We start from the raw sequence: 22,020 nt of genomic DNA, 5'->3' as shown, positions 1-22,020 counted from the left end.
TTGGCAAAACATCTTGTACTCTTATTATTAAAAATATACGAATCGTAAACTAATCTAAGCTAATAAAAAGTGTAAGTGCACAGCCACTTGGGCAAAAGTTTACAGGAACTTCCCAGGAAATTTTTCATAAATTTGGGCCCTTACTGAAAAGAGTCTGGTCAAATAAGACGTTTCAAAATACTTCTATTCACATCTTGCACTACCCTGTTTTGCTTTGAACTTTTAAGTACTTTTCATAAGCCTAATGTATGTCCCGTATAAACTTTAAAACAAGACTTTTTATTCATAATCAGTACAAGAATTTTTAATTGCAATATATTCACTTAGAAAGGTCCGTTTTCAGTGTCTTTTGGAAACTGGGTTTTTGTGTTCTCCTCACATATTTGCATTTTACTCATTTGCTAAATTAATTTTGCATGCGTAATAAATATCTTCAGGAAGCAGTCTTCCTCAGCATTTTGCACTAGAACATAATCTCATGACTGTTATTTACTTTTTAATTAAAGGAGAACAAGTTAGGACAGTACGACTGATAAGTGAACCTACACCTCATGTAAGTTTACAAAACAAGGCAAATCCTTGCTTACATACCAATTAAGCTCACTATTTATGATAACCTGATCTCAGGCTTACATAAAGTTAATAGAATGAGAAAAAAGTGCTTTGTTGTACTGGCAGGTGATTGAAAACAATTTTTGAAATGCACACACTTTTTCATTTTTAGAAAATGTCACAATGGTCAAGGTCTACTTCAGCAGGAATGTATTTAATAGACATGCATCAGCATTATCCCTGGGGCCTCATTCTGAATGGACTTATGCCCCTTACAAAGACGACTTCCACTAAACTTAAAAAAATAGGCTTTAATGTGGATTACTTAGCAATAAACAGGAAGACATTGCCTCTACATGGGAAGCAAAAGATTGCGCAGCTCAAAAAAATTAAAGAAAAATGACCATGATACCTAAACAACTAATTGCATCTGTAATCAAGTTCTACTACTGTTTGAAGGCTATGCTTCAGTTACAGTACTAAGCAACTTTTAATTTATGTGATTACTACATACATAAGGCAGCACAAAATCATCAATGCTTTTAGCATTAGAAAATAATTTTCTTTTAAAAATTGCTTATAGTTGAACAACTGCTCCAATATTTTAGGGGAAGAAAGCAGTCTTGGAAACTCATTTTGAGGAAGGAGGCTATCTTACATATTGTTGCTGATTTTTCTTTTTTTTAACTATTATTCTTTAATTATGTAGTGACAGCATTCAATTTATATTTAAATTATGCCAAGTCTGAAATTAATTTTAGGCAATTGTACTAATTGATGTCACAAAAAATATCAGATTTCAGTGTCAGAACAAGAAGTGACCAGCATTGATCTTAAATTAATTTGGGGATGGCAATCAAAGTCAAATAGGTAACAAAGAAACCCCTCTGTGACACACAAACTATTCCTCAGATGGTAATTGCTTTATATGAGTCTTTCTGCCTCTTAGAAGAAACCTTCTGTAGCTGAGCTCTTCTTATTATAGACTTTGCAAGATAGAAAACTTGAAAAAAAACATCTTATTTTAGAGCAAAAACAACTGCATGCCCATATGATAAAGAATCAATTATCTTTCATCAAATGGCTTAGAGAATTCTTGGCCAGCTCCTGACAGCCCAATCAGTACATCTTCACTTTTATCACACATTTCATCTCAAAAAAAGGGAAGCAATTAGTTCAGACTAAACTGCCAAACTTAATTTCTTAGCATGATATCTCACAATACATCCAGTTTGTAAAAAAAAAAAATTTCCTTCAAAGGATCTTTATTAAACCTAAGTTTTGTGTATTAGCTTTTTCAATAGGGGTTTGAAAGTCGAGCATGCTATTTCGGGACTTTTCCTACTAAGAATGCGTACACAGAAAAATGCCATAGCAAATGTCAAGCCGTAACTTACTCATGTTTTTGAATCCTTTCTACACAGATTCTGAAGTGGCTCTGAAACCTACATTGTTTTCCATGATGATTAAGCAATTTCAGGTGGACTGGACAAGTACGGAATCTGAATATAACACAGACATCAACACTAACGAGAATTCAGAATGTGTAGCCCAAGATGTTTCCAACAGTAAATTTACTGCTGACCCTCATATGTCACAGGATTTATCTGGAATCTACTGACTAGCCAAGTCCTACTGCAACCATGGAAAACTCACATCTGTTTGCATTTCTCTTGGGCTGGTTTTGACCCATATTAATAACATTTACAGTAATTTTTACATCCTCCCCCCCATTCTCAAGATGGTTTAAAATTCTTGCATAAACAGATCTTAAAAAATTTTGAGCAACTCATGCGTAATTGCTTTGAAGAAGAAAAGTCAAACCTCATCCCGGTTCCATAGATGTTCACACTTAAATATAATGTACATCATCTAATTTTTTTCTGTGAATATTATATTTCAGGAAGAGTGCAGCATATTCAAATAGACCATCTACATCAATATGGAAGATAATGACTTCCCAAAGGAACTGTAACACTTGCCTGATTGTCATCCAGCACCATAAACTAATAATCTGTAGAATGTAAATAAGTCCCAAGTTTTATCACTCCAGGTACACCACACAATCACTAGCCAAAATATAAATTCAAAGGATTAAGACTAAGACATTTACAAAATAATATGTATCACATAATAAACTCAGTATGGATTTCTGTTTATGCTAAAGGACATAGAAGGAAGACATAACAATCAGAAAAGCACAGAATCATTAGAAAACTGTAGCAAAAGTAACCTTCTTGAATTGCATCCTGCAACAGTCAATGAAAGTGTAACAATAGTTCAAGGAAACACATCACAATTATTGCTGATACTAGTACATACCAGTTTGAATAAATAGCATATGAATTCTTTTATAAGAGTACTTGAAAAGGTAAAGTAGGAATATCCATCAACCACTAGCACAGAACTTCATTTCCATTATCTTCATCTGCATTAGCAGAGAATGTTAATACATCTTCAAAACAATTAATTCAATACTAATTGGGACTGAGGAAGCTCATTCTATCTTTTATCCTAATCCTGGTAGTTAAAAGGTGATTTTAATTGCCATAGTAATCAGATATAATGAAGAGCAAAACTGTTTCTGATTAAATAACATTTGCAACAGAATTGCTGTTATATGCTTTTCAGCTCTTAGAAAGCTGTCTTCAATTCTTTTTTTTTCTCTCTCTTGTTCAGGTACACACATGGAAGCAATGCTGCAAGAATTTTGCAGATGTTATATCAGATGGAAATCATGAAAGACTACATATAAATCTATCATAACCCAGTCTGCTACAGCCCTCAAAAAATAAACAATGCTGAAAAACAGCTATAAAGAATGTTCTCTTTCCATAGGGCTAGTGAATGCTAAAGAGAAGGGACTGTTAAGCCCTATTCCTACAGAATTCCTCTCCTGTAATGAGGAAGTCCAGTCGATGATTTAGACTGTGAAATTTGGGATCTCTAGTTGTGTGGATAAGTCACTTAGGTCTTTCTATGTCTCCATACTCCACCAGGAAAACAGGTATACAGAAGTACTTTTCTAGTCCAGGAAACATAACAAACAGATGCATAAATAATAGCAGAGTGACAAGAACACCAGAAAGGAGCAAGTATTTCCAAGTCCTACAGCTACAACTGAGGAGGTGGAGCTGACCATCCACAGTAGCATCGCCTGAACGTAGCAGTACAACAGTTGCCAGAATGTCTTGCTATGGCTTTGACTGCATCACAGACCAGTGAAAGATGTTCAGGCACTACATAATGGGAAATAACACATATTAAGAATAAGAATTTTTTAAATGGAGGTTTTAGTATTAAGCAACAGGTCTCACTGTAAATTGTTTTAAGGTGTAGTTTTAAAACAACCATATATGAAATACACTTTTTCACTAAGAACAGTTTAACATTTATTCTGAAAAACATTAATGCAAATAGGAGTGGAATTCCATGACAATATAAAAATTTACTTCTCTCGGCCAAATTCAACCAACTCTAACAATTTTGATAAGATTTTTTTAACTGTAATTTTTAATCAGTCTTTTATAACCACTTTTATATGGATATTAATATCTTCCTCTAAACTGCTTGAGCATGTCACAAATAGGGAAAAAATGGTGTTAAATTCTGAAAATATTTCTCAGAAATTTGGAGGTGTTCCATAAGTTGAGTACTACATGATGCCTTGTCCATCATACTGCTTTTATAGAAAGTCACAAAAGTTGCCTTTGATTCAAGCCATTACACAGCCTTTTCTGTCCAAACCAGCTCATTTGTATCAACCATTTTATCCCAAATAATGCCAAATCCATTGACTGTAACTGAAGAAACAACTTCCAATAGAACTGACTTCAGGATAAACCACAGGCTTGAAAGATCTTAGCCTCATTTAATATTTATTTTTGTTTAACTGAGAACCACTTAACCTTTCTGTATGTATTACCGTGCTTATTTAGAAAAAATAACACACATTGATATAATGAAGTTTTCTTGAGACAAAGAGAAGTGTACATGCTGGATAAGTTCCCACTGTATTTTTTATTTTAGAAGGTATATGTTGATTTTGTCACTTATCAGCCCACTTGCAGTTTTGCCCAAAATACCTTGTATTTTTGAAATGTGGACATGTTTTAAGATTTAGCATTACTTATGTTTGGACGATGCTGTCCAGTGTAAAACATTTCAAAGTTTATATGGAGTTGAAAGCTTTTCTATATTTTTACATTCCTCTTTACACATTTTAGAATGTTTAGCAGGATTTATATCAGTTTACAGGTAGTACTTAAGTGGCCTCTCAGTTAAACAAAACACAAACCACCAAACTGAGTAACCTGGTCTTTAAAATATCGGCAACTCTGAGGTTACTTTATAACTAGGAATTATACAGAACAGTCCCTCATTCTGGCCACACTGCAGTCTTCTGCTCTCTCAGTTATACCAAGAAACAGATATTAATTGTAATACTTAATAAATTTTAATTAATTCTAATCTGGATTCTCTAGTGGCCACAGAAAAGTTGTAGCTGTGTAACCAGGTAACAGCAAAAAATACTTATTATAGAACTACACACTAAAAGGCTGGAAAATGGAGGCACCCTATTGCTCTGACCTGAAAGGCTGTAGCAATGTGTTAAAATTTTATTCTTGAAGATAGAGCTAGAGAAATAACTGAAAGAGAGTTAGGTTAAAACACCCTTTGGGTGACAATCACCTTGTCAAAATGACAGCTTGAGAGGACATCTGCCTCCTTCCTCTAAGTCTTCTATGTCACATTCACTTAGACAAATTTGCAAACTATTTATATAAGCAGCAATGAGCATACAGAAGTACGTGTATCAAGAAAAAAAGTAGTTAATTGAATATCAGTGTCATGGAATCCAGGGGGGATGGAGCTATCCCCCCACCTCCCACCACGGCAATGGAGTTGTAATATGTGAAATGGATATTTCAAAATATTTAAATATTGGAAAAAATATTTTAGAAGTATTAAACTAACTTTGTGTCACTGGTTGAGAAACATTAGTTATTTAAATGGCAGTTTTGTTGCATTTGGCCATGTACAGTTATTCATATATTTGCAGTTTCAGTAAAAGAGAAATATACCATAAAATTAAACTTTAGTTGTATCTGTTGACAGGAAAAATCTTTCATGACAAAAAGCAAAATGCTATTACTATACTGAGGCATCTATGTCACTACTAAGCATGGTCTGCTCCTCACCCACTTAAAAAAATTAAAGGATGTAGACAGGTACGCTCCCACGGACTGAACTGAAGCAATTTAAGAAGGTGTAACTTCAAACTGTTAGCTACAGCCCTTAAACACAGACCAACTGACTGACAATAGTATCTAAGTGGGCTTCTCATACTTTTCAACAGCTAATGAAACATATTAGCTTACATTGTCTTAAGTGCTAAACTAACCTCTCTCAGGATGTCTTCAAGCACACTGGTAGAGGGGAGGGTGATGATGGGATATTTACATGGTTTTTAGCTCACTCACAGGAAAGTGTCTGTCCATATGACAAAGGACTTTTTTTTTGGTCAGATGTAAGATATTAAAGAAAGATTAGTCAAATGCTGAAAGAACGGATCAGAAAAGCCTCATTAGACATCTCCTTGAGCTTAACTTGACAAAATATAGAAAATGTATTTATGCAACACCTGTATTTAAGTTTTATATTTTGTTTATAGTTAAACTGGAATTATTAGAAGAATCTTTATATGGTATGAAATTTGTCTTCTATACAAAGCTACAGAGTTGTTCACGAAACTTATGCTACAGTATATTCCACACAGTGTCACTGCCACTTCAAGCAAGGCCAAAACCAGGATGTGGTACCACTGCAGAAACCCTCCAAACCAGCCCTAGGGAAGTAACTTTAAAAACAACAGAAACCCATCAAATAAACAGCAAAACTCTGAGGCTTTGTGGCAAAGTGATGTACCCAAGCACATGAGAATTTTTAAAAGATTCCCACATATATAATTTCTTTTCTATCATGATATTAAAATTACAGTACATTGATATAAATTCATTTTTAAAACTCAGAATGCAAAGAATGAAGTATTGGGAAAAACAATTCATTGCAATCAGCAAGTACAATAGAAAATCTAATTTATGATTTCTTAAAATATAATTAATAGTACATATGAAGTGATCACAGAAAAAAGATTTTTCACTTGTAAATAAAACTTGTTCTCACTTTGTCCACTTCTTTGTTTTTGCACATTTTTACCAATTTTAAACCGTGAAATTACTGAGCAGAAAAAAAGCACAAAGTTGTGACACTTGTATACATATAAGATACAACAGCACTACCTGCTGAAATCATTGTAAATATGATTCAGTCTGACAAAGTAATGCTTAAATAGATGATATATTTTTAAGATATATTGATATAAATGTAACTGTGGGTTCTAGAAAAATATGGTTGCCAAACAGGAGGGGGATTTTGGCTGGCTAACATTCCTTGAGGGCTGGCTGGCCAAGCACAAGTCATACATGTTGACTACTGATGGGAAATTCACCAACACGCCAGAAATACTGGCATTCTAAATATACACGTTATAAGTATTACGTGACAGTATTTTTGCACTACCGTATTATCAGTGATAGAAATTCTGACCAGTGCCTTATCTTTTCATGGCTTTGTGTTCACCTTCACAGTCATCTTCTTAAATGTTGGAGTGGGTCTGGTTTGCCTGGTCTAGTATTTCTCCAGTATTTTTCATCCTTGTATAAACTGACTTTACAGATGCTGTATATATTTGCCCTTGAAAGGCAGTGTTATTTCTAAACTTACCCCCATTCAATCAATCTCCAGCATAGCACTACATTAGTTTGTCATAATTAACCTGGTTTACCGCAACATCACCCTTACAGAAAGTTAATACATCATCACATCTTCCATAACGTTCATCATAACCAAAAAACAAACAGCATTTTTCCGTGAGTACGTACCTGTTAGATTGTTCAGTGGATAAAAAGGACAAGTATTTTACAGCTGCATCAGATTAGCAGATTAACACAAACTCCTGGGAACTGAACAAAAAATTGCAGCCTCGAGTAATCTCTTGCACAATCCAATGTACAGTTTTATGACCTCTACTTGCCTTCTGGAGTCAAAGAGGTAAAGAATAAAGCCTGTATTTTACAACCTTCTGGAAATCTGCACAGCATCAGTATCAGGACCAGCCGATTCCTCCTGCTTTCCTACTTTCCTCTCTCTTAGGATGGCCTCATGCAAAATACAATATTCTCACAGCTGACAAGCTCAACACATTGCTTTTTATCATGCTGAAATGTCACTCTGTACTTAGACTCCAAGCTCAACCAGATTTTCCAGCTCCTAATAGGACTGCTGGGAGAACATCCATTATAAAATGGAGACTCAAAGCCCAAAAAGAAAGATGTTAATTGCCACACTACCTTGATTATAGAGATGTTTACAGAATGAAATTAACAACAAAGCAAGTCAGATACTTCTTCTTGGAAGTAAATCCATATGAAAAAAAAAATCAATTAACTGCTACAAATGAAAACAAGCCAATAATTCACAACAAAATGCCTTGAAAGAAACATTGCACATATTAAGTGGCAGATATGGAATTACAGGATCAGGTAGGCTAAAACAAAACAGAATTTTCCCTGAAAAAGTTTACTGTTTTTTCAGCTTTCAAAAGAGACCACAAGTATTTTTCATATTGATCGGGAATAGCCTTCTGTTTGTTACTCCTTACTTTCTTTTAACAAATCTCTCCACTAAAAGTGATGCCTTACCTTTGTTCATATCAATCAACTGCTGCTTCTTCTTCTGTCGCTCAAGTTTCTCTCGTTCAGCCTTCTCTTTTGCCAATTTGGCTCTCTTTGTTTTCTCCTCCATTTCTCTTCTTTTGTTGTTTTCTTTTAACGCCTCCTGCATTAGATAAAATGAACATGGGTGTCTATATACTGAGGAAAACTAGAACAAAAATAACCTTGTTTGCACAAATACTGTATTTATGTCCAAGCATCTTCAGAAATCTTAAAGAGAACATAACTTACCATACTATTTGTACACATTAGCACTATTAGATAATCAGAAGAATGAAAACTGAAATAGCTTTGTATTTATGGGGAATGAAAAGTTCCAAATTTTTCAGCAGCAACATGTTTGGTTTTGTTTTTCTTTTTTTTTTTTCTATTAAGACTAGAAGTCTACCTTAAACCTGTATCTTGCTGTTAGGAGGGATGAGTGGGGATGAAGCCAAGTTCCCATTATAATGGACTTCAATTACAAGTAATGGAAACTTAGTTACTAAAATTTAAGCTACAACTCCTCAGATGTTTTTGTTGAAATATCCAAAGCAGTCTGGATCACTTAAATACACAGAACACATTAAAAGTAATGGAAAACAGTTGAATTTATAGATTAAAACTGCAAAATCTAAAGTCTCTGAGTCAACAGGTTACACAAACTACCAAACTAAAAACTACAAATGTAAGAGAACATCCCTGGATTAACAAAAAAAAACCCCAAACCCCCCAAAAAACAGTGATCAACCACTTTACACAATCTTGCCTCCATCCGGTCTAGAAGATATCCTCCTTTTCCAAAGGAGATTAATCTTGATTTCTTGCTGTAGTGGGTTGACCTTGGCCGGCTGCCAGACACCCATCTAACCACTCTCTCATTCACCCTCCTCAACAGGATGGGGACAGAGTACGATGACAAGCTCATGGGTTGTGATGAAGACAGGGAGATCGCTCACCAATTACTGTCACAGGCAAAACGCTTGAGGAAGATTAATTTAATTTATTGCAAATTAAAATAGAATTGGATGGTGAGAAACAAAGACAAAAAGAAAACACCCCTCCTCCCTCCCCCTTCTTCCCAGGCTCAACTTCACTCTTTCCTCCCAACTCCTCTATGCCCCCACACACCCCCTGAGCGATGCAGCAGGGATAGGGGGGGAAATGGGGGCTTGGAGTCAGTCCCTAACAGTTCCTCCCTGCCACTCCTTCCTCCTCACACGCTTCATCTGCTCCAGTGGGGGTCCTCCCTGCAGGCTACAGTCCTTCAGGAGAAAATGGCTCCAGCGTGGGTCTTCTCCACAGGCTGGCTGCAGGGGAATCCCTGCTGCGGCACCTGGAGCACCCCCTTCCCTCCTTCTTCTCTGGCCCTGGTGCTCACAGGGCTTTCTCCCACAGTTTCCCCTCACTCCTCACTGCCGTGCAACATTTTGCCCTTTCTTGAACATGTTTTTACAAAGGCAGCACCAGCTTCAGCGCTGGGCCCAGCTGGGCCCTGGGGTGGGGCTGCTACGGAGCAGTCCAGAACCGGCTGCGTCCGGCTCGGGGCAGCCCCGGCCTCTCCTCAGAGGGGAGGCCCCTGCAGCCCCCCACCGCCGGCACCTGCACAGGTAAACCCACTACACTTACTCACCACTTCTTCACACAAATACCTTCATAACTCCTATTACACTGCTTGCTCTCTCAAAGAAGAGAAATATTTGAACTCTGTTAAGCTCGTCCCCAAGATCCTAAATTTCTCCTTAGTTTCGCCTTTCTTAAGATTCATTTATCATGAAGAAATTCATTGAAATCCATCATGCTGGAATTTCACCTAATGTCACAGACAGACATGATAAATGCTACGGATAATATTCTTATTTATATTCACAACAGCTACAAATTTATAGCTCCCTTTTCTCTCCAACTCAGACTATACGAACATCCTCTACCTACAGGTACTGTAGGTCTGGGCCTCAGGTGATTTTGGGAGTCCCAACACATTATGTCCAACAAGTAGTAACAACAGTAAAGATGATACTGGATCCAAAAATGTCCAGAATTAACTGTTAATTGCTGTCCCCGACTCTTCCTTTATAGTCTCTGGAAAGAGATTTTGTGTTAAGATACTCTAAAAGCATTTACATTCTGCAAGAAAATAAAATACTAGGCAATGTGCATTTTGAAGAAATAATGGACAGGCCCACCTGACCTCTTTGCGCTTCCTGTGCTGCATGTGTTGGAATGGTGGGGTTGGTTTGTTTTTTTTTGTTTTTAAGTACATATGCATGTATACAAAGGCATGAGTGTGGGTAGATGAAGATAGGCACTCTCACACCGCTATCAATACTTTGTTACCTTACTGTTATTCAGGAAGATTAAACCTTTATGTTGAATGGCTTTTCTTTGAATCATCATTGGTAGCCAGCATATTTTATGAACTGCAATCTGCATTTTCATATAATCTCCCTTCAGTGAGGACTTGTAGAATCTGGCTTAAAGTGAATTTCCAGATACAGTAACTTTAGAGCTTGTTTAGTTCAGTCTACTGTAGTCTTCCTGTTAGAAAATGTGACAGAATCTATGATGTAATCATAGTATGTCAATGGCTAGTGGGCTACTAGTTCAGCCATGACATTTCTTATTTGCTTTCTCTCATAAGATTGTGGACATTTACTTTCATTACAGCCTGTGAAGTTGCAGTAAAATGAAATCTCTGTCAAGTGTGATTGAATGTGCAGAGACAGAACTGCCCCAAACCAAAAAGGATAAAACATTGATTTTCTCCTTTAATTCTCTTTTCTCTTTTCTGAAAGAAAAGGTGTTTCTCAGTGCGATCAGTTATGTGATGGTACAGCAAATGCAGTTCTTGGTCCAATTTTCAAGTGTGTCCACAAGTAACATCACTGGTAAGTGTGGTATCCAGCATTGCTGCAAAACAGTATCAGCTATTAAAGGGGCTATATGTAGTATTTTACCTCAGTAAACTCCTGAAATGGCATATGCACACTGAAATATGCTGTCCCTTGCTTGAGTGAATATTCTGTATTTGGAAGCATTTGGGAGTCTTGGATTACCAAATACTGATATAGTTTATATAAATCTTAACACTTAAAGGTGCTTTAGATACGATTTTCTTTCGGAAGTGACAGTCGTTGTCTGTCGTCCTTAGTTTCTTTGTAGCATGTACACAGTAAGGTGAATAGTGATCTTCATTTACAAACATTTGAAATGTCATTTCTAGGGAATATATTGAACTGTGTAATAAAAGTCTGCCCCAAATTTCTTAAGGAAATTTTACTTGTGGAATAATAACTGATATATTGTCTTGGATATTTACGAAGACATCCACAAAGAAATCTTCTTTGTTTGCATTTGTAAACATATGTGATTTTCCTAGTTTTTAAGGCATGATTAAATTGCCTAGGAAATAATGTAAACATTGACGTGGAAACGATTTATCTTCTTTCATCTACATACCAATTCGAAATTAATATTGTGAAAAAAAGAACAAGGAGGATCTATTTGAATCATCACCATCCTTTAGTGCATGCAATCCCGTTCCTTCATAAATTATCTCAGAAGCAAACCACCTGGAATGTACTTGTTGGTTACTACTCTCCATCAGGCAGTCTGACTCTTAACCATTTCATATTTGTTATGTCATTTACTACTGTACATTTAGTCAGAGCTGGATGAAAGCCCAAAATAAATTATTTGCAAGAACATACTCCCAGACATTTTCAAGTTATGCGCTGAAAGCAGAATAAATATATTCTTCAGTATTGATAAACATACTTTGTATTTGAATTAATATTGCTAACAAATTTGATCACAGTTTTTCAAAGCTGATTGAAGATGACTGTAAATAAAGGTAAAGAGAATTTTGACTCAGATGTATAGTGGTTTCTACAGCATTTGCTCTGCCTGAATTATACCACCAATCCTTTAAGTTTCCTTTTCTACAGTTTTGCAGCAAAGGGTTATTTTTCTCTCAGGTGGCTTCGATTACTTCATTGTTTACTATTTCTTCACTTTCTAGACTTCTAGACTGTGGATGAGCCTAACAATTTCTAATACAAAAGCGACATGATTCTGCACCTGCCTTACCACAGTGTTATTTGGGCCCCACCAATCTAAAGTTAAGCCTTAAGTTAAACGAAATCTGGACATCATCTCATGCTTTCACTTCTCTTTTCTTTGGCATACTTTTATTCTCTTCTATACCTATTCTATTCCAAACTCCTGAGTTTCAGTGGACTTCTTTTAATACAGAACAGTGCTATGTCAGGTTATCAGGTTATTTTTAAGTATTGAATACCAGTGATAGCCTTTCCGTGTAGGTTTGCAGGCTAAATTACCTAATCACTAAAAGGTAGAGATCAGTCTGAATACTGGAAAAGAAAAAAAAAAGCTCTGTAATGGCATTTTTTCCCCTTTTAAAAGGGAGGGAAATAAAAAAAAAAAATCAGGGGTTTTGTCACTGCAGTGGAGCTCAACAGTGACAAAGTACATACTAGCATTCATAAGCATACACTACACAACTATATTTATTCCCTAATTAAAGGATAAAACCAAACTAATATAACAGTTACAAATCAGAGAAATGTCACAAAGCAAGAAGCAATCCACAGTTAAGAACAAAAGCCTTCCCAACAGCTTTGGAAAACATGTTGAGAAATATTCATCTAGATACTGTATTTTCAAAACATGTAAGTGCATGCAGCAACTTTCAAGTAAATTTCAACAGACAGAAAGATTTTAATGTATATAATCCCATTTTTGATGTGCTATTCATGACCCTCTGTATTTTTGTGTGGTGCATAATAGCATGCAGTTTTGCTAATTGAACTGCAAATTACAAGTCAGAGAAAGTTTGAGTGTTTGGGGGTTTTGTAAATAAAAACAAAATCAAATTATTGTCTCCCCTAGCAGAGAAATCGATTCAGCAAGGAATATTAGCTCTTGTTAAGGGAGCTAGTTGAAGGCCACACAGCTTGATGTTCCCTCTTGTGTTTATTAGGATTCACTGAAGTAAGGCTCTTGTACTCAGGACTGCCAGTTTATAGCTTGGCTTCCTTAAGAAGCAAATAGAAAATTAATTTATCTCTGGCATTCTGTACATATCTTAAGTTTTGACAGACAAACAGATATACACACACCAACATGGTTGTAAATAGACTCTCAAAGGCAAATTATTAAAAACAAGAAGAAAGAAAAACTAACTCACAAATCTCTGGATATTAAAGATGCAGTTGGCTACAAAGCGGTCATGCACCACTAATGAAAGCTGCCTGCGATCCCTCAGGCCCTCCCTAAATTTGCCTTGCAACTGCAAAATAAGCGAACTGAAGTTCCAGCGGGGGAAAAAAAAAAAAAAAAATCATCTTTTTCAGTCATAACTCATTAGGAACAACGAACTCAGATTAACTGGAAGTTAATGTACAGAAATAGAGTTAAAATACAGGAGACTGAGCAGTTTACATGTAAAAGATCGATCTTTCATGAGTTTTCCTTGGAGGATAACATATTCAAATACATTGTTACCTTTACGAAAATAATGGAAAAGAGATGCAATGAGCTGGTATTTAACAAGAGCAGACAAACTGAATTTCCTGAGGGGTGGGCATGAAACAGTAAGTAGAAAAGATTATGTTTGGGATACTGCCCCATGGTTCATGCATCAGGACCATTACATCTGACATGAAATGTCTTTGGCATGCCATTACAGATTAAGATTTTTGGCAAGTGTAGCAGCTGTTATACTGAGGTAGGGAGAAGGGTTTTGCTGCCAGCTTATCAGCTGTGCTGCAAAAGCACTTGAAACTGTCTAGCAGTGTAAGATAGAAGAGATTTTCAGTGTTTACTGAATTAAGTGTAAGGCTACCAATGAAAAACTATATTGTATACCTTAATTACTTAACAGTATATGTTTGAATAATTACTAAATAGCCCTCAAGTGGACAGATTTGGGACTGTTTTAATAGCTCCTTTAAATCAATATTTGGATACGAGAATAAACATGCATGCCTAATTCAGGTTATTCCTGAAAGAGACGGAGAGCTGGAATACATACTTATACACTAACAAACCTGTATTATTCTCATTACAAAAAAAAAAAAAATTAAAAAACCCCAGGAAAACAAATGTTAGCTGTTTTGGGCACAATCTAAGCAGAGACATCAAGGCTCACAGAAGATGAATTATTGTTTTGTTCAAAAAGTTATTTTTCTGGATCAAAGAAAAGAGAAATCAATAGGTTGGCACGTGAAGCCTTGCATCATCATGCAAGCACAACCCTTTAAATTCTTTAACCAAAATTAGTTCTAAGCTAAATCTGTAAAATCTTTTCCTACAAAAGCCTAAATCCAGTAGAAAAAGTGATTTTTTTTTTTCTTTTTTTTTAAACAGCAGGACCTTGACTATGATGTGTTGAAAGGTTTCGAAGTTTCAGGCTAGAAATTCTGGACAAATTTTAATAGACACTGTAGAATTACACACAGTGCAGTGTATATTGATATAAAGCATATTTAAATAAAAACCCCAAAACTGCCTGGGTTTGAAAGATTTTGCATGCTTCCTTCAAGACAGGGCTGATGAACTATCAGAAGAAAGTGTTCTAGAGACTGTGTGGCATTACACTCCAAAGAAATGATAAATGTGAAAAAACCCAACATGGAAGGGATATGCTTATTCATCTGCAATTTTTTTTGAGGTTTCTTACACCTTCCACTTCATGCTTCATACTATATTTTGACAGGATAATCCAATTCTATTAGCTTGCTTTTCCTAAATATGATAAGCAAGCAAATAAGAACTTAAGGAAGTGAATGAGCTATAATTTACTACAACATCAGCAAGCTAATTGAAGATGCAATAATGCAGTGATCAATCCGAAATCACAGTTAAGACAAACATGGATTCAAATTACCACATTGTCTTAATGTGATATATGAACAAACAGGATGATGAGGCTAAGACTATATGAAACACCCTTGTGGAGATTTTAGAGAGAAGTCAGATTCTTTCTAACTCATGACAGCTTTTTAGAAATATGTAGCCTGTAAGCGTCTTCTATGGAAGGGTCTCTTTTAGACTTCGAATCTTGCCAAAGGGAGTCACTTACAGCAGGTAATAAAGTCTTCTGGTTTACAAGAGGTTTTCAACAGCCAGGTTAGATTCACAGCTTAAGTATTGCAATAGTCAAACTCCCAAACTATGCCTGGTTTCCAGAGTGGAATGAGGATTCAAAATCCTCATTTAAATATTATAAACTTCCAAGATAATGCCTGGGAATAGAGATTACTCAGTTGGACTTGCTGCCATCCGCACTGAATGGAGAACCTGTTTAAAAATATCATATGGAAAATTCTAAAGAAAATATTTTAATCCTGTTCCTTTCCAAGATGAGGAAACTTAACTTAATAGTTTCCTCTAGACCAGGTTTTCCTATATTCTGAAAATATTACTTAATCAAAGGCATCACTACCGTGAAACACAACATCTGTTAGTTTTACCCCATCCACAAGGACAATCACATCGTCACAGAAACAAGTTAGACTTGTCGGAAACAAATCCCAACCCCATCTATGCTGCCTGTTATTTCTACACTTGCCTACCTTTAAGTGCTTGCAAATGCAGTGTACTGTAATTCAGTCTAATTTCTTTTATTATTATTATTTATTTTTGCATCTTTTGGGTATCTTCCAAGAGGAATGTCATCCTTACCTTTTATATCATGAATACAGTAGCAGTACTAACAGCTTGTTAACAAAGTTGATGAGTTAGGGCTCCTATGTGAATTCTTTTGCTTCTGATTCCATTACTTATAAAGTTTCCTAGCCTACACCTAATTCCTGATTTGTTCAATACCATGATTAAAAAAAAAATCTCCTCAGCACTAGCTGGATGTATACCCTCAGAAGAGAATTTAGAGAGCTTAGAAAAGGGTCTTTGTGCGAGTTTTTGGGGCAGAGGGGAGGAAAGACTTGCTATATACTGCCTGTTAAAAAGTACAATGTTTCACTTCTGAAATTACCTCTGGGGAAATTTCGCTGGAGAAAATACTTCTTGCTCATTATTCTTTATTTTTTCATAGCTTCCTGCTAGCTAGAAACTGTTATCTTTCAGACTACGTTAAAGAACTGTTACTTTTTAGGCAGAAGGGAGAAACTGTATTCCCAGACAAATAACCAGGGAGAACAATAAATAAATACAGCCCTTCTTTTAAACCACACCTGAATTACAAAATCAATGTATGAGTTTGAAAGCTGGGAATTTACCTTGACTATGTATTCAATTTCATAGTAGGTCATATGTTTACTATGTATTAATTTATATAGTGTATATTCATGGATTTATGTTCTTGTAGCCAATGACCTGCTGTATTCAAGGGACATTTCAAAAAAGCCACAGAAAATTCATTCCTGAGTCATGGAGCTTGAAATTTACTTTGAAGCAAGTTACAAGCAAACAAACATTAGGAAGAAGAAAAGGTCTTACATGCACATTTGTACTCAAGATGCTGAATCCACTGTGGTGAAAGCTTTTTCTTATGAAGGCAACCTAACAGCTGTTTTGTTTCCTGTCTGGTACAGGGCATCAATCTTATAAAATCTTGAAAGACCAGGGGAGTGGTTGCCTGGTAAGAAGTGTTTCGTTTACTGATCACTTAATAGGTCTTATTTTGGAGGGATTTTCACTTTCTGGATCTTGTGTTACAGGGTTACTGTAAAAGATCCCAGCCACGCAGTAATCATCAATCAATAGTCAGTGTTCATTCAAAAGGGCAGTTTATTTCATAAGTCTTTCACAAGAACCAGTCTCTCATACTGCCAGTTGATGAGTTACTCACATCTGCTGAAATATTTACTTATACTAGAATACCACCCTTTCTCCATAAGTACATTTATGATGTAATTTAAAGATTTAATTCCTTATTCAAAGAGCTGCATTTACACAAATGTTTTCTAGGTGAGAAAGCAGTCACCACTGACAAAACTGTCTACCAGATATGGAAAAAAATAATAAAAAAATAATCACTTCACTGAAGGAAAAAGCTTCTCTGCATTTCCTAACAACTACACCCATAAATGCCTGTTACTGCTTCAAATTTTACCCAACTACTCTTACAGGCATTATTACAACGTTGGTTTTTTGGACTCAAAATTCACCTTTAAGACTATCTGCATTAAAGGGGGACCCCACAGAGCAAACAAAATCTGAAACATTTAAGAACTGTATAAGAAAAAAGAATGTTTCCCATCTCCTGGTAAAGTATATATTTCATACAACTTCCATGAAGCACACAATCTGATTAAAAGGAAGTTTATGTCCATTTGCAAATGTAGGCATGGCAGATTTGGTAGATATTTTTAAATACTCTAGCACCAACATAAAAAAACATTCAGAAAGTGACAGATTAAAAATATTTCAGATCATTTGATATAAACTCTGAGACAGCAGGTTAAAGTGAAGAACCAAAACATAAAAGAACAAACTGGCATCTTGCTTCAGGCAACTGATTAATCATTATTTGATAAGAGCCTGAAACTATATCAAACTAAAATGTATCAGGTTGCAATTGTCCTCAAGGACAATAGAGATTTGTGTTTACTTTCAATGGAAGAAAGCGCTAAATCAATAAAATCTAAGAAGCATTTCTTCTTCAAAATAGTCCTAAATATACAAGGCATATTATTATTCAGTGGCTCTACTATTTTAACTGCAAAGAGAAAAAGAAAATCAACAACAAAAAAATCTTACTGCTACTTTTGATTCCATTTCTCTGTAATCGTCAGCTCCAGGAGAAGAACAAATACACCTTTTTTTTTTCTCCACGCTTGACTTTGATTCGTGTTCCAATTGCAAAGGAAAGTCATGCTGAAGTGCTTTACTTATTTCTTGCGATATGCCTTGAATACAATGAGGTTATCAAGACATACTTAAGCACAAAATCAAAGAAGTAAACAGACAGAGGTGACACAAGTACCAGGAAAAATCTAGTTAAAAGCTCACTTCAAAGGTTTAAATATTCTACCTAATCTTAGGACAAAATAAAAAAAAAAAAACCCACCCCAACAACTGAGCAAGAAGCAGTTCAGCCATGAGGGACAAGATTTCTAACTGTAAGAGGCAGAGGGGTAAAGTGATGCAAACTTGATTTCATTGGCTCACTACACCCTTGGCTCTAATTATGTTTCCTGCAAAAATGGTTAGAGAAGCCTGGGGATAAAATGGGAGCAGATACAGAATAATAAATAAATAAATTCTGTTTCTTCTATCTGCATCTTTAGGTTGATTCACTATATTGCAGCTCAGTGAACTGAAATGGCTCACAAGGCATATTTGGTTAGAGGATTGGTCAGAGGTGCTGTAAATTTACTTGGCTATTTGCAATCATATGATGGGCAGTTTTAACGGTGTCACTTAGACTATGAATTCCTAATTACGCACTGCTTTTTTCTCCTCCTAACATCACAGAACAGCCCAAAAAAATACTTATTCTCTCTCACACGAAGGTAGACAGATGTTGATAAAAACTAAGTACAAAAGATTAATTTGGCACTTAACTGGAAACTCTGTATCTGGACAGTTCTAAAGACATAAAACAACGAACAACAAAATGTCCAGAAATAAGTCAATTGCTGGGGTATAATTGTCTCTTGCTGGGAAAGTACAGAAAGTGTTCCAATGGCGATCAATATGTCTCACAAAGAAACTGAGGAAGGTCAGCTACTGTTATCAGCCCACACTGCCTACTTATGATTTCTTTTACTCCTGTTGTTTAGGGACAACAGAATAACAACTTATTTATATGGAAAATTTTGTTGGAAAATAACCTGAAGACAAACTACTGGACCCAAAGGAATGTCTCTGTTTTGCTGATACACTTCGATGAGAAGAACGGAAGATGAAAGAATAACATCTGACTGTTCCAGAAAATTTTCTCTCATGTACTCTACATCTTGTCATTCAGCCTAACAACTTCTGAATGCTTGGACCATGTGGAGGTGCATTTATTAAATACTGTTTCTGTCCAACTTGCAAAAGGCAAGCAATTAGAAAAGATGATGCACACATACATTTTTTATTTCAAGTAACAAAAAAAGGGCATTGTTTTCCATTTGGTACATGGCACTTCCTCTAATGATCAAGTCTTTAACATGAGTTTTCAAAAGACCAGCTGTTTTCAATGTTAAAATAGCTTGATATGAACATTACAAGAGACACACATATCAAGCTCCAAACGTACTTTTATATATATGTACACATACACATACAAACACACACAGAATTTTCTCTGTGACCTGGGGATGTGTTGTTCAGAATATATTTCTGATTTAATTCTTTTAGTTCCATCTTTAAAAACATGCATATATATTCCATCTTTTCAAATACACCTGCTGAGCTGCATGATTCTATAACATAAAATATTTTTATCTTCAGTTGCAAATGAAAGAAAGAAAAATTGTCATTACAATCAACCTATTCAGTCAGCATTCTCATTTTTACATAGCGGAATCATACGCAGAATCACAGGTTAAGCAAAGCAAAATACAAGTAATAGCTCTTGTACAAATGTAATAGAAGACAAGTGAAGATTTTCTGAAGGGCTACGTTGAATTCTAAGTGCTCACAAAAGCCAATTATCTCAAACTATATACACTGTAGTATCAATTAAAACACACTGTGTATGTAAAGCATTCATTGTTGGTAACTGACCTTGGTTGGTCAGTTCGTCATTACCATTGTTGGTAACTGAAGGGAAACCTTCTCAAAGCACAAGAACCACTCATCAGCACAAGAATCACCCATCCTGCCATGCAGGAGGCTGAGGAGGTGGGACATGGGCCAGCTTGGCTGAACAGGGACCTCCAGACAGAGTTCTGACACAAAACAGAAACACAGAAGACTGGAAGGACAGCTATGCTATCCAGGAAGAATACGGCCCAGGAAGGGAAGTAATTTAGAAAGTCAAAACTCAGATGGAGATAAAACTGGCAAGGGATGTGAAAAGCAATGAGAAAGGCTTTTATAGCTACAAAGACAGACAAAGGAAGATGAAGGAGAATGTAGGTCTGCTGCCGAATGGAGCATGGAACCTAACATCAAAGAGGCAGCTAAGGTACTCTGGGCCACCTTCATCTCAACCTTTGCCACCACAGTCTCACAAGCACTTCGGGCAACTCACTGATGGATTGCAAGGCCTCTATTTCATCAGAAAGTTGTGGGACTCAAGGGACATCTCCAGTGCCTGGAAAAGGCAAATAATATGCTCATCTTCAAAAGAGTGAAGAAAGCTTGGTGAACTACACACTAGTCAGCCATAGCTGCTGTTTTCAGGAAGATTGCAGGGCAATTCCTTCTGGAAGCCACTTCCGTGCACATAAAGGACAAGAAGGTGACTGGAAACAGCCATATTGGACTTCGCAAGGGTAAATTGTGCCTGACCAATCTGACCGCATTCTTTAACGAGATGACTGGCTCTGTGGATGAGGGGAAGGTAATGGATGTTGTTTACTTTGGCTTTAGCAAAGCCTTCAATACAGTCTCCCACAGTCTTCATTCATGGAGATACTCAAAACTCAGTTGGACAAGGTCCCGTGCAGCTTGAACTAACTTCTACACTAGCCCTGCTTTGAGCAGGATGTGAAACCCAATGACCCTCTTAGCATCTCCCTCCAACATAAATTACCTTATGATTCTATGTTTTGTCCTGTCATCCTAAATGTTCACACCAGAAATGTTAGCAACAGATACAGAAGCAGCAGTCTGAAGAACTTCTGAACTTCTAAGTTGAAATTGCTAGTAGTAGAAGAAACAAGCTTTATCAATAGACAGGCATTAGCAATTACATAGGAAAAGGACAAACAGGAAGAAACAAATCATCAGTATTTCAAAAATATCTGGAATTATACTTCAGTCATTTACCAAAATACTAAAAAAAGTTAACGGGACCACTTAGAGAAAGAATTGATACAGAGACATAACTATCTGCTTTTAGTCACTTGAATATTGTTTCTTGTTTATTCACTTAAATAATGTTTCTTGCTTATTCTTTCTGAAACTCACTTACCAAGGCTAGCATTACAATAGTCTGAACCGGACAAATTTAATAAATTTGCATGCTCTAGGGAATATTTGGAGATGCTGTATATCCTTAGTCTTTTCTGATTGCTCCTGAAGTCTAATCAGTAGTTATGATTTTTTTTTTCAGTAAATTCTACAGATTAAAGTAGTTTCAGTCTCTTTTTCCTTTTGCAAAATTTCTCACGAGCATCAAAATGTTGCAGAAAATTGTAATTCTTTTTAGTGATTTTTTTCTTACAGAAAAAAAAGATTACTGTACTGTGAACTTTTAATGCTTGCCCTAGGCCCTCCTCAAATGCCTGGAAAAAATTAAAACCCTAAACAAGAATCTTCATGCCACTAAAGTCTACAAGGTTCTGCTCTAGTGGATAAAATAAGTCAAGAAATTCTCAAAAGACCTAATTACAATTACTACTACTACTACTGTATATATCTTAACAAGTGAATTGACTGAAGCACAACTGCTGCTAGGGAAAAGGAAGTGTCTCCTTAAGCTACATAAGCCTCAGATTCCACTTTTTTATATTAGAGGTTTACTATTTAAATTAGCATGCATCATACATATGGTCCAAGTTCATTTCCTTATTTAGTAACTTTTTTAAGAGGCAGCTTAGAAGATAAA

At 35.9% G+C, this 22,020-nt stretch overlaps 1 protein-coding gene across 1 annotated transcript in view; it reads right to left on the bottom strand.

Annotated features, from left to right (window-relative positions):
• DIAPH2 (diaphanous related formin 2) overlaps positions 1 to 22,020 on the bottom strand; it is a 244,795-nt gene that overhangs the window by 74,717 nt on the left and 148,058 nt on the right. The window contains exon 26 of the mRNA XM_059824601.1: positions 8,316 to 8,451. Within this exon, the coding sequence (XP_059680584.1) occupies positions 8,316 to 8,451 (136 nt within the window). The remainder of the gene's footprint in view (positions 1 to 8,315; positions 8,452 to 22,020) is intronic.

Source organism: Gavia stellata, chromosome 14 (assembly GCF_030936135.1).
Source record: "Gavia stellata isolate bGavSte3 chromosome 14, bGavSte3.hap2, whole genome shotgun sequence".
Classification (NCBI taxonomy): Eukaryota; Metazoa; Chordata; class Aves; order Gaviiformes; family Gaviidae; genus Gavia; species Gavia stellata.
Note: the sequence above shows the minus strand (reverse complement) of the source record. Positions and strands in the feature narration are given on the sequence as shown.